Raw genomic sequence first — 17,776 nt, 5'->3', positions numbered from 1 at the left:
CTCCTTCCCTCCCTCCCTCCTTCCCTCCCTCCCTGCTTCCTTTCCTTCCTTCCACCAGTGCTACCAAGTATTAAATCACTGGGTCTACTGCAGATTTGAAGGCAGAATATCATGATTCTGGTAGAGTATAGCTACTACCTGGGTCATTTGACCAGTGCATCCACTCTGAGCCAACTTCTAAACTAGAGAAGGTCCTTCAAATGGATATAGTTGGGCAGTATAGTGTTCAGCATTCCTCAGCACCTTGTAGGTTAAGATTATCATCTAAATTCTAGTTGACGTGTTTGGTAGAGCAATGAAGTGAGTAAGGGAAAGGGAGATTTTCAGCATGATGTTTTACTGCCCCTTTGTTCTTTTCTTACCACTGGTGTTCATTTATCTTCTGTAAAGGAGAGTGATTCAGATTTTTCACTAGGCTTAGTTGAAAGGCACAGGATTCTAGAGGGGTTGGAGGTACACAATTGATTTGGAGTTTGGCCATTAGCTAGATCAGGGATTGGCAAATTATGGCCTGCAGGCTAAATCCACAGGCCTGCGGGCTGCTGTTTTTGTAGTTTACTGGGACTCAGTCATGCTGCATTTATTTACATAGTATTTATGGTTACTTTTGTGCTACAGCAGTGGAGTTGAGTAGTTGTGCCATACATCCATATGGTCCAAAGTTTAGAAGCCTAAACTTTTTATTATCTGGCCCTTTACAGAAGAAATTTGCCAACCCCTAGCTATTATCTTGGTCATTGACTGTTAGTGTCCTCTTGCTGAGCTTGTGATATGCTCTGGCCCTTATCTTAATGTGGTAAGGCCCCCAAAGTCATCTTAATTTTAACAATAAATGCTAGGAGTTTTGATGTTTCATTTTTTTTTTCTTCTTCACAGAAGTGATGGGTGTGGTATTTTATCCCTTCTTACCACTCCCAATCTCAAACTCAATTTCATTTCAAAAACCACAATTATTAATCTTTCTCAGCATATACAGCAGCCTCAGCAAATGTAGTTCCTGGGAGCAAATTGCTGCACTTTTCCCCTTTTTCTTCCAGGTCCTAGTCGTTTTCACACTGTGCTCTTAGTTGAGGTGCTATTTGAAAAGAGCTGTTTGTGTGTGTCTCCCAACCTTCTGTCACTACTTGAACCAAAAGTGTGTGTATTGTTTATCTGTTTTCTTTATTGGGCTTTGCCTAAGAGTTCATTGAAAAGAGGTTCCATTGCTTCAAAGATCTTCAGAAATTATTGCTCTAATCCAGATGACTAAGCAAGAAGATATTCCCATTTTGAATCCTTAAACATCAATGTGGTATTGGAGTTGAATAGCTTATACCAGTCACACATAGCTGGTCAGCCTTTCCTACCTAATAGCCTTTACTTCTGGCAAGATAAAATTTATTGTCATCTGAGGAAAGGAGGCCATGAGCAGGTTTAAAATCCTCATTCACCCCCTTCCTTTCTTTACATCTTGACCTTAGTTTGGAAGTTGTGGTCCTTTTGGCCCTAGAAAGTTGCCAAAGTGCTCACTAGAATATGATTTGGCTGTTAGATAGGAGAATTCAGTATCTAATTTTGGGGATTATATTGTGCAAAGTGACCCAGTGATTTTATAACTACCAATATGGCAGACCTAGAATATGAACTTTTCTTTTCAGGTCCTGCTGTAGTAGCCCTGCTTTTTATCAATTTTATTTATGCTTCCTGATGAAACTTCATCTCACTAGAATTCCTATATCTAAAACTAGTATTATGATTATTAAATTAATGGAAGTAAGGCAGAATACATTTATCAGCAAAAAAGAGAGCAAGAAGCCACTCAAATGGTCACAATTTCCACTTGTCCCTTGCCCTTCCTTCTGGATTCTTGGTGGATTTTAAAACCTTGGGGGAAGAAACTGTAGAGTTTAAGAGGTGGGAGGTAGTGGTGCTTTCTCGAAGTGGTAAATAGTCCAACTCTTGCTGGGGATGGCTGTTCTTTTTTAATTTATTTATTTTTATTTATGGCTGTGTTGGGTCTTTGTTGCTGCGTGCGGGCTTTTCTCCAGGTGTGGCGAGCGGGGGCTGCTGTTCGTTGCGGCACACGGGCTTCTCATTGGGTGGCTTCTCTTTTTGCGGAGCATGGGCTCTAGGCGCACAGGCTTCAGTAGTTGCGGCGTGCGGGCTTGGTAGTTGTGGCTCGCGGGCTCTGGAGCGCAGGCTCAGTAGTTGCGGCACAAGGGCTTAGTTGCTACGCGGCATGTGGGATCTTCCTGGACCGGGGCTTGAACCCATGTCCCCTGCATTGGCAAGTGGATTCTTAACCACTGTGCCACCAGGAAAGCCCAGGGATGGCTGTTCTTTTTTCTTATGTTCAGCTTAATTATGTGCTATAACTAATGGATGCCCATCTAGCAAAATAGAGCCTAAGGTAGTTGTATCAGGCATACTTTTATAAAATCTGCCAGTGCTTTGCTTCTTGAGAATTTATTATAATCTTTGGTTGTCCTGCAGTTCTTTATTTGTGTGTGACTTTGGTTTTTTAATCTTTTCAAGATTCCCTCTCAGAAGGTACTGTTTATAAGCATATGTAATGAAAACATTTTGACCAAAGTTGGTTTCTGGGTCTTTTGGTGTGATGATTTTTTAGACTAAGGAGTGGGAATCCTTCTGGTCACTATCTTATTTCCTTATTTTTCCCCCTCACCTACCCATTCCTCACTAACATGCAGGAAGCCTGTCTAGCAGTCCAGAGGAGATGTCTGGTGCTGAGGAGGGGAGGGAGACATCCTCAGGCATTGAAGTGGAGGCCTCAGACCTGAGCTTGAGCTTGACCGGGGATGATGGTGGCCCCAACCGCACCAGCACAGAAAGTCGAGGCACAGATACAGAGAGCTCAGGTGAAGACAAGGACTCTGACAGCATGGAGGACACTGGCCATTACTCCATCAATGATGAAAACCAAGTCCATGACCGCTCAGAGGAAGAAGAGGATGAAGAAGAGGAGGAAGAAGAGCATCCTCGTCGTCGTGTACAGCGCAAGCGGGCAAACCGTGACCAGGACTCATCAGATGATGAGCGGGCCCTGGAGGACTGGGTGTCCTCGGAGACCTCAGTCCTGCCCCGACCTCGCTGGCAAGCCCTTCCTGCCCTTCGGGAGCGGGAGCTGGGTTCAAGTGCCCGCTTTGTGTATGAGGCTTGTGGGGCAAGAGTCTTTGTGCAGCGTTTCCGCCTGCAGCATGGGCTTGAGGGCCATACTGGTTGTGTTAATACCTTGCACTTTAACCAGCGCGGCACCTGGCTGGCCAGTGGCAGCGATGACCTGAAAGTGGTGGTTTGGGACTGGGTACGGCGACAGCCAGTGTTGGACTTTGAGAGCGGCCACAAAAGCAATGTCTTCCAGGTGAGGCGAGGAAGCAGATTGGCAACTGAGAAAATCAGGCACGAGTTAGACAAACCTGAGCTGCTGCCTGGAGTAGGAGTGATAGTGAGTTGTGGTAGGAATTAGATATCAGGACTCGGTCCTTCCTTGGCTCCCATAATGACTTAGAGCAGTTAAATACACTGAAAGACTCATGGCACCCTTTTGTTTCCTTGAGCACAGAGACTGTTAGAAGCCTCATTATAATAGGAAGGGTGCTTGGAAATCATCAGGAAGGCACTAAGTGCCGTGCTAGGAGATGTTATAATACAAGAGCAGAGGCTCTTGAACCAGTCTAGTTGAGTTTGAATCTTGGTCCAACCCCTTAACTAGCTATGTGATCTTAGGCAAGTTTATTTAACCTCTGTCTTCAGTTTATTTACCTATAGTATAGGGCTAATAACATACAGGGTTGTGAGGATTAAATAACAGTAGAAGCTAAGCAGTTAGAACCGTGCCTGGTACTTAATAAACGTTTGATAAATATTGTTAATATTGTTATTCTCTGGAAGTTTTACTTACCAGCCCCATCCATCATATGGTACTAGCCATTTATCCCTAAGCATGTTCTCTTTCCTTCCCCAATATCCCCTCTAGTTTCCTTTTTCTTTGTAGCAAGTTTATGTTTACTTCCTGAATCAAGGAAGATTTTCTCCTTTTTCCCTTACCTTTCTTTCTTACTGGCTATAGTCCTAGTTCACCTGAGCACTCATACCAGTTCAGCCTTCTAGAAGCAACAGAAATCCTCTCATATCAGAAATTTTTTCTTTTCCTCTCCTTTAACCCTTGGAAGAAATTGGACTTGAGCCAACTGTGTAAGAGCAGGAGGTCTAAGTTTCCAGCTGTTGTGTAGCAAAAGTGGATGATTGGGGTTGTCATCATGTTTTTCCCTCTCAAATTCACCTCTTCAATTTCTCTTGTCCCTTCTTTTTATTCTTAACATCCCAGGCCAAGTTCCTTCCTAACAGTGGCGATTCCACCCTGGCCATGTGTGCCCGTGATGGGCAGGTTCGGGTAGCAGAGTTGTCTGCTACACAGTGCTGCAAGAATACAAAGCGTGTGGCCCAGCACAAGGGAGCATCCCACAAGGTAAGTAAGCCCTTGCCCCAAAGGTTGTGCAGTTCAGCTCCTCTGTGGATCTCAGCCAAAGCCCTCTGTCCATTGTGTCCCCTTTGTTGTGGTCACCTCCATCACTTCTTTCAGTCCTAGGATTTGTAGGTAAGATGGGAGAAAAAGCGGCGACACTAAACTTCTCAGAAGGCAAGTATTTGAGAGATCTCTAGATCTTGCACATGCAACATTCACCTGATAATACTTAACTCCTGAGCTGAGCCATGGTTGGTTTGGAGATTGTTGAGGTCTCCTGTGCCTTCCAAACCTTTAAAATTTACTCCTATTGTATTTAGAACATTTTAACAGCTCTAAGGTGCTAGCTGTTGGCTTCTCATATGTGAGAGCTCCAGCTTTTCTGCTCACAACTCTCAGTGCATAAACAGTACTATTTCTGGAAGCCCTATTTAGAGCTGGGAATATAGGCCAAATAATCATGATGGCAGCCAGTGAGGAGCCAAGAACTGCCTAGTCTCAGAGTAGGCACTGTTTTCTTCCATGCTGTGGAAGGAGGATGGTCCTCTTATTTTTTTTTATTTTTTTACAAACCCTAAGCAAATATGTAGGTGGACCTGGAGTATGCTTTCCTCCCCCATGGCTCAAGAAATATGAAAATTACCTATTTCTTTGATTCTTAAGACTACTCCCAACCCACTAGATAACTAACTTTTAGAACTAAGCTGTAGGTGAAACTTGGGTGCCATTTCTCTCCCCACCTGAGAGTGTGGAATTGATTTTGAGGATGAGCCCTAATGGCGGTGTTTTCCTTTGGTATCACTGTTCAGATCCCTTGGAGACTTAATTAAAATAGCAAATCACCTGTCCTTTTGACTTGTATAGAATAAACAAGCTGTGAATAATTCACACAGAGCAAGAGAGAATGGGCTTATTAAATTATCTTCTTTCCTGGGATTTTACAACAAAAAAGGCAGATGTTTCTCTTGCTGAGACATTTTAAATGCAGCCCTTTGTAAAGATAAAGGAATGAGTTAGACAACCTCTAATTTTAATCTTTAGAAACCTCATGCTTTCCCTTTTTTCTCCTTCAGTTGGCCCTGGAACCAGACTCTCCCTGTACGTTCCTATCTGCAGGTGAAGATGCAGTTGTCTTCACCATTGACCTCAGACAAGACCGGCCAGCTTCGTAAGTATAGCAATAGTATTTTTACAGAACTGGATTTCTTGGCTTTGAAAATACTGCATGTGTCCTAGGTAATGCTCAACTCTCTGGTCCATCAGAATGGTTCCTTTGTATTTATGATAAGAAACAGATGAGTTTAGGGGAATTCCTTATTTCTTTATTGTTGTCTCTTTCTCAGCAGTAAAATACTATTCGCCTGTCTTCATTTCTAAAGCAGGGTTCAGTTATCTTATTATATGTGGGCTTTAATAACTGGATGATCTTCCACTCTCCATTCACTTGGGTGCCACTCAGCTTCCCCACAAGAAGCATGTTCCTAGCAACTTAGAGATATGCTCCTATGTAGTTTTCACTTCAATTTTGTGTAGAAATGTAAAAATTAAATGATAATTCTTGAACAAAAATATTGGTAGTTGTAGTAGAACTCTATCATATCACAGCTCATTTTTACTTGAATCAGAGATTCATAGGTAAATTATATCCCCTTTTAGCTATGTGATATCATAGAAAGAGCATAGCATCTTATTTGGATCCAGGCAGACCTAGATCAAATCTCAACTTGGGCACTACTAGTAATGACCTATATAACCTTTCTGAACTTCAGTTTCTTCAGCCTCACTATGGGTGTAATCAGTCAGTCTTATTCTCTCTTTTTCTCGTTTCTGTGAGGATTATTGATAAATGTGTTTGATACCTCAGCATAGTGTCTGGCACCATGGTTGGAACTTATTGAATTGTAGCTACTAATTATTTCAGTTTCCTTTTTTCATTTTTATTGCTCTTATAATAAATATATCTTGTTTTAAAAACTCAAATAATGAAGTATATGGACAAAATGTAAATGCTCCCTCATGTATACCTCCCCTGCCCACCACTTTTCTAGCTATTAATAACCATTGTTAAAAATTTTGAATACCTTTTCAATCCTTTTTGTATACATTTATGTATCTTACTATATACATGTACACTCTTCCCTCCAACATGGGATAATTGTACGTGTATATAAACTTACATATACATATGTTCCTGCAATTTACTTTTTTCACATTATGATGTATTTTGGAGAGCTTTCTACGTCAGACCAAAAAGGCCTACCTAATTTTTTCTTTGTAAACATTTTATTTATTTTTATGTGGACCATTTTTAAATTCTTTATTGAATTTGTTGCAGTGTTGCTTCTGTTTTATGTTTTGGTTTTTTGGCCAAGAGGCATGTGGGATCTTAGCTCCCTGACCAGGGATTGAACCCATGCCCCCTGCGTTGGAAGGCAAAGTCTTAATTAACCATGGACTGCCAGGAAAGTCCCTATGGCCTACCTCAGTTTTAACCATGACATCTGTGTCATAGCATTGGTGTACCACAGTTTGTTTAACGACTACCTAGTTGATAGATTATCTACATTATTTATTGTATTGTTAGTCGTAAAAACTATCTTTTTTTTTTTTTTAATATGCCATTCTGGAAGCTTATTCTAGGATCACAAAGTGAGGAAGAACTCAAGATTTCAACTTTTCAGAACTCTCCCCCCTTAAAAATTATCTTAAATCTTACATGTCAATACCAATATTGAGTAAGGGGTGTCCCTAATTTACATAGCATACAAGTAAAATATAAGTTAATATAGGGAATATAATCTTAAGGCTGATTATTATTAGACTTTTATTTTTAGAGAGATAAGTATACAAAAAGTTGTCTAGAAAGTGAAGAATTTAAAGTAGTGGTTAAAGGATGGAAATGTTTTTGGCTTGTGGAAAGGATATACTGGTTATTTATATAAAACTTAAGAGGATGAAGATTGAGAGATAATGAATGGGTTTCTCCTGGAAAGTGAACAGGCCTGGGTGACAAGGGATCTGCCTTCTAGTACTAGCCTGCAGTTATATAGCTTTGAGAAAATCATTTAATCTCTTAAACTGAATGATGTTTGTTATTTTCAGTTCTCAAGTTCCATGATTCTGTGATGATAATGGAACATCAGCAAGTTTTCCAGAGGGGAGTGGAAGGGCAAAGATGGAAAAAATGATGAGTTTGTTTGGTCTGCTCTGGTACATTGTTGTGAAGCTGAATGAGATCCTTTGGATCAGGTTCAGAGGAAAACTACTGTTAGGCCACAAGAAATTGGGAATCTGATTCAAGTAATGGGCAGAGTACATGACTGGCAGATTATTGAATGTGTAATGAAAAGGTGTAAGCAGAAAATCTGGCTGAGAGTTGATCAGTGGATCTAGGTGCAAGCAGTAATAGGTGGGATAGAAACTAAAAGGGGGAACATAGGAGAAACTTAGAGTAGGAGGAGGTCCAGATTCTGGCCTTAAGAAAGTTTTTGCTTTAGGGGTTGAATTAGTGGAAGGCTAGAATAAGGACTGAATGTGAAGGTCATGGCTAGAATGTGTATCCGTATGTGTTAAGCTGGTGCCTGAACATCTCCTTATATCAGAGACACTTTTTTGTGTGAAGTTGGCATAGGGAAATTTTTCTTTTGTACGTACATAATAGCTGAGATTCTGGAATCTGGTGATATTGGCTAACATCATAGGAGGAGTTGGATTTGGAGCTGTGGGTGGGATATTCATTTAGCCAGCGGAAGCTAGTTTGAGATATTCTTCAGAGGAATCCGTTGGTTTGATCTGTAATTGTTTTTCCCTTTTTCCTGGAACATACCAGCCCGCTAAAGACTGCAAATTTTAAGGCAGAATTTGGTAAATTTGTTTCATATGGCTTTGTGTGCTGCCTTGCTCTGGTGTCAAAACTTTTTTTTTCCTGCTGCCATTATCAATCATTTTTATAGCACCTCTGCATTTTCCCCACAGGGCTCAAGGTGCTCTGTGCATTTATGCATTAGGAGAGAGAATTGTTTGTTTTAGGTGAATAAATGGAGGCATAGAAAATTGAGTTCTTTGTCAGGATTAGATGACAGTGGAGCCAGTACTTCATAATCTATCCCCTCACTTTCTTCATTTTGCTTCTGCATGGTAACTGTTATGTTTGTCTGACCCTCTCCTAAAAATCCAAATTGCTGAGGAAATGAGATGTTTCTCTGAAAAAGAGCAGCAGCTGCTCCTATTCCTCTTCTACATCTAAAGCCCAAATTAGAGCTGCCTCTTCTCCATTGCTAGTTTTGTTCCTGAAACTTTTTTTTGACTTGTTTTCTGCCTTGTGTTTTGGGTATGTGTGTATTTGTGTTTTCCCTATTGACATTTATTTTTAATGACCTTTGTACACTATTCTTTTAATGGAAGGCTGCAGAGATTTTAAAATTAAATTTCTCCTTTGCCTAGAGCAGTCTAGGATGGAGTGACTTTGACCATTCAGAGAGGATGCTAACATCATGTACAAAGAAACTTATTGTCATAGTTATAGTTCTTTTCATTTTCTGTAAGCACCAGAAATGAGCAAAAGCTTAGAATTAAAAATGAAAGCTTTTATTCATAATCGCCAAAACTTGGAAGCAACCAAGATGTACTTCAGTAGGTGAATGGATATACTGTGGTATATCCAGATAATGGAATATTATTCAGCAGTAAAAAAAAAAAAAGCAAGCAAGCTAAAGCCCAGTCCCTTCCTTTCCTGTCTTCCTTTTTCTATAAATTTACTAATCTTTATGATGTCATATTTGACAGATTGAACGCTTCAATCTGGGAGGAGTATTAATAGGGCCACCCTTAAGGTGGGACAAAATTATATGGCTCTTTGGCCAAAATCTTCTGGCTAAAACTCTGAAATTTTAAAGGTTTCCTCGGGGTCCCATGCCCTCCTAAGAATCACCCTTTTTTGTGGTACAACCAGAAGAATAATTTAGAAATAATTTTTCAGCATTAAAAACAGCTGTCTTGACAAGAACATCTGCTCCTAATATGCTTCAAATAAGGGAAGACTAATACTGTTTTCCTTTGTATTAACCGTTGCTTGTTGTTTTTCATCGTGCATTTTTAAAGCTGGGTTTTAAATGACACTTCTCTGGAATCTGGGAGATAGATTCTGACTTTAAGGTCTTTTCCTTTTTTTTTTTTTAATGTTTAATTTTTATTTATTTTGGCTGTGCGGGGTCTTAGTTGCGGCACGTGGGATCTTTGTTGCAGCGTTTGGACTTTTTAGTTGTGGCATGCTGACTCCTTAGTTGTGGCATGCTGACTCCTTAGTTGTGGCACGCCTGCGGGATCTAGTTCCCTGACCAGGGATCAAACCCAGGTCCCCTGCATTGGGAGCACAGTCTTACCCACTGGACTACCAGGGAAGTCCTCCTTAAGGTCTTTTCTATCCACTGTTTCTGTGATTCATCCTTCCCTCACTCCCTGCTCCCAGATGATTGGGAAGATGTACTTACAAGTAAAGGATAGGAAGATGTGGGTAGTATTGTCTCTTTAATGATTGGTTGTCATCATATTAGACTCAAGCTAAGGCTAATGAGGAGCAATACTTACATACACCTTTAATTTATACTTCTTGAGGAACACCAGAAACTTACTACATGTTTTTTCCATCTCCAAAGTAGCATTTAGTAAATATATATGGTGGTGGGTTTTGTTTTTTTTTCTTGTTCCAATGTACGAACAAACAAAACCACTTCTTTCTTTCCAAGTGAGAATCTGTTTGGTTTCTTATTAGCTGTGTGTGCGTTACTGTCTTTATTCTCACTTGCCATGACTATCTGGATCTTTTGGAGAATATAACTTTTATACTTTTATACTCTTGAAGGAAACTGGTGGTGACAAAAGAAAAGGAGAAGAAGGTGGGGCTGTATACAATCTATGTGAATCCTGCCAATACCCACCAGTTTGCAGTGGGTGGACGAGATCAGTTTGTAAGGTGAGTCTGTGGCTCTTTTGTGTCTTTGAGAGTTTGAGACTGTGATGTATTGTGTACTACCAGCTTGTGTACTACTACCTTATGGAAAGCTATGAATTGCCTAGGAGTTCATTAACCACCATCTTTAATTTTTTGCCATCTTCCAAAGAGTTTAAACTTCCTCTGACATATTCTGTTCCCTAATGTAGCAATCTCTGAGGGATGGCTTAACATGTTATAGATATTATCAAGTTCTAAAGAAGTTTGATGAATTGACCAAGTTCTCCACATAGCAGCTAGGCATAAACCCAGGTTTACTAACAAGTGCTCTCTTAGTAAATATTTTCCACCATTTTTCATATGTAAATTAACACGTACTAGAAATTTTGAATGCTGGTTTCAGATACAGAAATAATTTGACTTGGGAGTACTCACTGTGAACTTCAGGTTTTTGGCTCCCAGTATCCTGAACCACTTTTTATCTTTAGTGATATCTTTGTTACTATGAACATTTCTTGTAACACTGTCTATTGAGATATATCCTGAGGAAAACAGAGTTCATGGATTCAGTCGCCATGTGTAGCAGTTAGTTTCCTTCTGGCCCTTTGTCACAATTATATCCCATCCCTATCCAATTGAGCTATTTTTTTTTAACACCTTTATTGGAGTATAATTGCTTTACAGTGTTGTGTTAGTTTCTGCTGTATAACAAAGTGAATCAGCTATATGCATACATATATCCCCATATCCCCTCCCTCTTGCATCTCCCTCCCCTGCCCCATCCCACCCTTCTAGGTGGTTACAAAGCACTGAGCTGATCTCCCTGTACTATGCGGCTGCTTCCCACTAGCTAGCTATTTTACATTTGGTAGTGTGTATATGTCCTTGCCACTCTCTCACTTCGTCCCAGCTTACCCTTCCCCCTCCTCCCGATGTCCTCAAGTCCATTCTCTACGTCTATATCTTTATTCCTGTCCTGCCCCTAGGTTCATCAGAACCACTTTTTTTTTTTTTTAGATTCCATATGTATGTGTAAGCATACGGTATTTGTTTTTCTCTTCCTGACTTCACTCTGTATGACAGACTCTAGGTCCATCCACCTCACTACAAATAACTCAATTTCGTTTCTTTTTATGGCTGAAAAATATTCCATTGTATATATGTGCCACATCTTCTTTATCCATTAATCTGTTGATGGACACAGGTTGATTCCATGTCCTGGCTATTGTAAATAGTGCTGCAGTGAACACTGTGGTACATGACTTTGAATTATGGTTTTCTCAGGGTATATGCCCAGTAGTGGGATTGCTGGGTCGTATGGTAGTTCTATTTGTAGTTTTTTAAGGAACCTCCATACTGTTCTCCATAGTGGCTGTATCAATTTACATTCCCACCAGCAGTGCAAGAGGGTTCCCTTTTCTCCATGCCCTCTCCAGCATTTATTGTTTGTAGATTTTTTGATGGTGCAATTGGCCTATTTTTAAGTATATTTCTTTGGTTGCCAACAGATATCAGTTTGAAAGGGAGGAAGGAAAGCATCACTAGAAGAATGAATGACTTTATGCTTTCCTGGTGGTGGATGAAAAGCATTATCTTCCTTTTTATTTATTTATTTATAAATTTACTTATTTTATTTATTTATTTCTGGCTGTGTTGGGTCTTTGTTGCTGCACGCAGGCTTTCTCTAGTTGCAGAGAGCAGGGGCTACTCTTTGTTTTGGTGCGTGTGCTTCTCATTGCAGTGGCTTCTCTTGTTGGGGAGGACAGGCTCTAGGCATGCGGGCTTCAGTAGTTGTGGCTTGCGGGCTCTAGAGCGCAGGTTCAGTAGTCGTGGTGCACGGGCTTAGTTGCTCTGCAGCATGTGGGATCTTCCCAGACCAGGGCTCGAACCCGTGTCCCCTGCATTGGCAGGCGGATTCTTAACCACTGTGCCACCAGGGAAGTCCCATCTTCCTTTTTAAATAAGAGGATATTTTTATAACTGTATTCTGTAATTAATTTTATTAATAATCACAGGGATGGGACTAAATTTTTAGAAATACCTGAGAGATGATCTTAACTTGTTGAAGAATCCTGCCACAAGAGAACTGGGCAACTTTGTTGCTCTCTTCTTCTTCCCCTGTTTCCCTTGCCTTCTAAATTCCTTTCCTCTATTGGTCAATAGCAAATGTTTAGCAGTAGTTTTTTTTTTTAAGATAAGCTGTTGATCTAAAAAGGGGTAGTAGTTGTCAGAACTTTCAGGTGCTACCTCCTCCAAATCAAGCATTTACTGAATTTTTAAATTTGCATTTCCTGCTTAGAGCTCTGGATTCATGGAAAAGTCTGTGTCTCTAGATAATTCAACCACTAGGACCTTGATGTTTGGAGGAGAGTGGAGGCATTGGCTGTATTGAGAACTGCAATTGATAACGCTTTTATCCAGAGCTAATACTTTCTCAGGGTGAGAGTGGGGCTGGAAATTAGTTTTAGCATTTCATCACAAGGAGAAATACTCAGATCTTCTATTTATTATCAGCCTCAATATCCTTTATCCCTTTGTACATGCCAAATTCTCAGCACGTAATAGGCTGTTTACACGACAAAGGCCTGTGTATATTTTGAGGCACACTGATCGCCTGTGAGCAGATGGCCCTTCCACACCCTAGCTCTTCTCTGATCATCCTCAATTTCTCTGGCACCTCTTCAGTTCAGCCAGTTGAATGTTTTGGAATTCCTCTTTTCTGTTTCTTTCTTTGAAAGAACTTTAGGCTCACCTGCCAGTACAAATTTGAAAATACTTTTGCTGAATATTTTATATCATAGCACCATTAGCTTTCACTAGCTTGAAGGAATTCCTTTAGGGGAATACAGAGAAATAGCTTACTCATCCTCAAGGCTTTCACATCATAAATACTGAATTTTAGTTTAGGATTGTGAAGGAGCATTTAAGAGAGTCATGCTTTTTTGAATATGACCAAAAGGGGGGGATGGGCAGGGAGAAAGAAAAAAGGTAGGCAAACGGAGGGTGGTATAGATTTGAGTTTCTGCCACTAAATCCTTTTTAGATTAGTTTAAGAATTTACAGGAGTGAAGAAAAGGAGAATGTATCAGGTGAATGAATCCTGTGATAGATTTGGCAGTGTGATTGGTTGACATGTAAATTTATTGCTAAAGGATTTGGTATAGGCCCTGGTTTATAAAACACAGTCAATAAATAGTCACTTTGCTCCCCTACCTTTATCAGCAACATTGAGAGAACACTAGATTAAAGGCAAGTTGGGGGAAGAGGAGGTGAGGAGGGAAGAGAGAGGCTTAAGGTAACAAATTCGTGGGCACCTGGAGGCCTGTGGAGAGGAATGCAGTAAGGGTGTTCAGACAGTGCTGAAACCATTCTTTATTTGATTTAAAATGTCCAGGGTATAGGAAGACTCAATAATGTGGAGATGTCAGTTCTTCCCAGCTTGATCTATTGAGTCAGTGCAATCCCAATCAAAATTCCAGCAAGTTATTTTATGGATATCGACAAACTGCATCTTAAAGTTTGTGTGGAGAGACAGAAGATCCAGGATATCCAACACAGTATTGAGAGAGAAGAACAAAGCTGGAAGCCTGATACTACCCAACTTCAATACCTATCAATACTCTAAAGCTACAGTAATTCAGACAGCATTGTATTGGTGAAATAGACAAATAGATCAAAAGAACAGAATAGAGAGCCCAGAAATAGACCCCCATAAATACAGTCAAGTTATCTTTGACAAGGAAGCAAAGGCAACAAATGGAGAAAAGATAGTCTCTTCAATATATGGTGCTGAAAGGACTGGACATCCACATGTAAAAACTGAATCTAGACATAGACCTTACACAGTTCACAAAAGTTAACTTAAAATGGATCATAGAGCTGAAAGTAAAGCCCAAAACTATGAAACTCCGGAAGATAACATCGGAAAAAACCTAGAAGACCTTGGGTATGGTGATGCCTTTTTATTTTTTTATTATTATTATTTTTAAAGTTTATTTTATATATTTATTTTTGGCTGTGTTGGGTCTTCGTTGCGGTGCATGGGCTTCCCATTGCAGTGACTTCTCTTGTTGTGGAGCACGGGCTCAAGGCGTGTGGGCTTCAGTAGTCGTGGCATGCAGGCTCAGTAGTTTTGGATTCTTAACCCCTGGGCCACCAGGAAAGTCCCTTGGTGATGCCTTTTTAGATACAACATCAAAGACATCCATGAAAGAAGTAATTGATAGGTTAGACTTCATTAAAATTAAAAACTTCTGCTCTGTGAAAGACACTGTCTTTCAAGAGAATTAGAAGATAAGCCACAGACTGGGAGAAAATGCTTGCAAAAGGCACATCTGATGAGGGACTGTTATGCAAAATATACAAAGAACTCTTAAAACTCAACAACAAGAAAACAACCCAATTAAAAAGTGAGCCAAAGACCTTAACAGACACCTCACTGAAGAAGATACAGATGACAAGTGTATGAAAAGATGATCCACATTATATGTCATCAGGAAAATGCATATTAAAACAACAGTGAGATACCACTACACATCTATTAGAGTGGCTAAAATCCAGGACACTGACAGCACGAAATGCTGGTGAGTACTGTGGAGCAACAGGAGCTCTTATACATTGCTAGTGGGAGTGCAAAGTGATACAGCCGCTTTAGAAGACAGTTTGACGGTTTCTCCAAAACTAGACACACTGGTACCATACAATCCAGCAGTCAGGCTCCTTGGTATTTACCCGAAGGAGTTGAAAAGTTATGTCCACACAGAAACCTGTACGTGGATGTTTATAGCAGCTTTATTCATAACTGCCAAAACTCAGAAGCAACCAAGGTGTTCTTCAGTATGTGAATGGATAAATAAATGGTGGTATATCCAGACAATGGAATATTATTCAGCACTAAAAAGAAAAGAGCTATCAAGTCATGAATAGACATGGAGGGACCTTAAATGCATATTACTAAGCGAAAAAAAAGGCCAATCAGCCAATCTGAAAAGGCTACATACTGTATGATTCCAACAGTATGACATTTTGGAAAAGGCAAAACTGTGGAAATAAGAAAAAGGTCAGTGGTAGCCAGGGGTGGGGTGGGGCAAGAGAGATGAATAGGCAGAGGACAGAGGATTTTTAGGGCAATGAAAGTACTCTATGATATTATAATGATGGATATACGTCATTATACATTTGTCCAAACCTGTAGAATGTACAAGAGTGAACCCTCAGGTGAACTATAGACTTTGAGTGATCATCATATGTCAGTGTAGGTTCATCCTTGGTTTAAAAAAAAAAAACTACCGTTTTGATGAGTGATTTTGATAATGGGAGGGGCTATACACGTGTGGGGGTAGGGAGTGTATGAAAAACCTCTATACTGCCCTCTCAGTTTTGTTGTAAACCTAAAACTGCTTTAAGAAAATAGTCTTAAAAATTAAAATAAAAAAATTTTTTTTAATGTCAAGGTCCTGTCCTATGCGCAGATAATAGGGGAATTGTTTTTGTATTTGTATCACCACTGTCTAGCACAGGGCCTGGCAGTCTACACTGTGTTTGTAAATAAAGATTTATTAGAACACAGCCATAGCCATTTGTTCACATATATCCATGACATGCTACAGTGGTAGAGTTTGGAAACTGTGACAGAGACTGGATGGCCTGCCAGCTTAAAATATTTACTGCCTTGCCATTTAAGAAAAAGTTTGGGGCTTCCTTGGTGGCACAGTGGTTAAGAATCCACCTGCCATTGCAGGGGACATGGGTTCGAGCCCTAGTCCAGGAAGATCCCACATGCCACAGAGCAGCTAAGCCTGTGCACCACAACTACTGAAGCCTGTGTGCCTAGAGCCCGTGCTCCCCAACAAGAGAGGCCACCACAATGAGAAGCCCATGCACCGCAACGAAGAGTAGCCCCCACTCACCGCAACTAGAGAAAGCCCACGCGCAGCAGCGAAGACCCAACGCAGCCAAAAATTAAATAAAATAAATAAATTTTTAAAAAAAGTTTGCCAATCCTTGGTCTCAAGCATCATATCTAGAATATAGTAGGTTCTTAATAAATACTAATGGAAGAAAGGGGAGGAGGGTAGGTAAAGATTTCTCATAAAGAAGAGCATTGGATACAGAGGAACACGGAATGGTCCATACAACAAGATACTGAATATTTAAAATTTTTTACTAATTTGATGACTTGGGAAGATAATGATGTCTTAGTGACATTTGAGAGCTGTTGATTTAGACTTAGTTTAGAGGGAAAATAATCTGATTATCAGCTGCTATATTTGCTGAAGAGTAGTAATTGGTAGTACAGCAGTCTCCTGTTTGTCTTATTTTTTTATTGGTTCATTTAAAAAACATTTCCTGGATAGTCTATTTATGCAAAATATTAATGGATTATGGAGAATACTTAATTCGTTCGTTTATTCATCCAGCATTTACTGAGCATTTGTTGTGTGCTAGGTACACACTTGACTAGACATAGTTTCTGCCTTCAAGGAGGATTCGGGAGAAGCAGATATATATAGGGATTAAGAATATTAAGTAACTTACCCAGTATTGCTCATCTAGTAAGTAGCATAGTATCTGAACTCAGTTCAGATGCCTTAAATATGGTGGAAACCATTTCACTATGCTGTTCTTTCTCACAGAGGAAATATTAAAGACAAATGGGAAGTATTTCAGGTAGAGGGAACAATATGTGTAGAATTAGGATAACAAGATGTGACATGGTATGTTCAAAGAAGCATAGTTTTTTTGTTTTCTGTATAATGCATAGGATCTTTGAGAAGTGATAGGCAGCCATACTAAGTAGTCTGGACTTTATTTAGTAGAAAGTACAAAATCACTGAAGAGATTTAAGCAGGGAATTTACATTAAATTTTTCATTTTAGACATAATTCTGGTGACAGTATGAGCAAAGAAATCAGAAGGTTACTATAAATAATGTAGGCAAAAAATGCCTAAGGGTGGAGAAAGCAGATATAGTCAAGAAATATACCCAGGAAGTCAAATCGACAGAAAAGAAACTAGATACATCGAGAAAGGACCTGATTTCTGGTTTGGTCACCTGAATTTAGGATGGTGCCATTAACAAAGATTTGGGGGAAAGGGTAGGTCTAGAATGATCTTAGCTTAAAAAGGAGAATGATTTTACTTTTGGGCATTCCATTACAACATCCATTTGGCGTGTGGATATAAATCTAGAGCTCGCTCAGAACAAGTGTGGGCTGGAGACACAGATTTAAGAGACATATCCACATATAGGGGTAAAGTGTTAATGGAATTTGATTACCAAAAGAAAGCATAAAGCAGAATTCTTCCTCCCTTTTGAGTCTCTGGCCTCTTTGAGAATATAAGGAGAACCATGATCCCTT

General features: G+C 39.9%; 1 protein-coding gene across 11 annotated transcripts in view; it reads left to right on the top strand.

Annotated features, from left to right (window-relative positions):
• DCAF8 (DDB1 and CUL4 associated factor 8) overlaps positions 1-17,776 on the top strand; it is a 44,422-nt gene that overhangs the window by 15,793 nt on the left and 10,853 nt on the right. For all 11 annotated transcript variants that reach the window (XM_024750598.1, XM_024750543.1, XM_024750578.1 and 8 more), the window contains 4 exons: positions 2,691-3,361; positions 4,328-4,468; positions 5,539-5,633; positions 10,326-10,436. In XM_024750598.1, coding sequence (XP_024606366.1) covers positions 2,691-3,361; positions 4,328-4,468; positions 5,539-5,633; positions 10,326-10,436 — 1,018 coding nt within the window. The remainder of the gene's footprint in view (positions 1-2,690; positions 3,362-4,327; positions 4,469-5,538; positions 5,634-10,325; positions 10,437-17,776) is intronic.

Source organism: Neophocaena asiaeorientalis, unplaced genomic scaffold (assembly GCF_003031525.2).
Source record: "Neophocaena asiaeorientalis asiaeorientalis breed wild unplaced genomic scaffold, Neophocaena_asiaeorientalis_V1.1 scaffold315, whole genome shotgun sequence".
NCBI lineage: Eukaryota > Metazoa > Chordata > Mammalia > Artiodactyla > Phocoenidae > Neophocaena > Neophocaena asiaeorientalis.
Note: the sequence above shows the minus strand (reverse complement) of the source record. Positions and strands in the feature narration are given on the sequence as shown.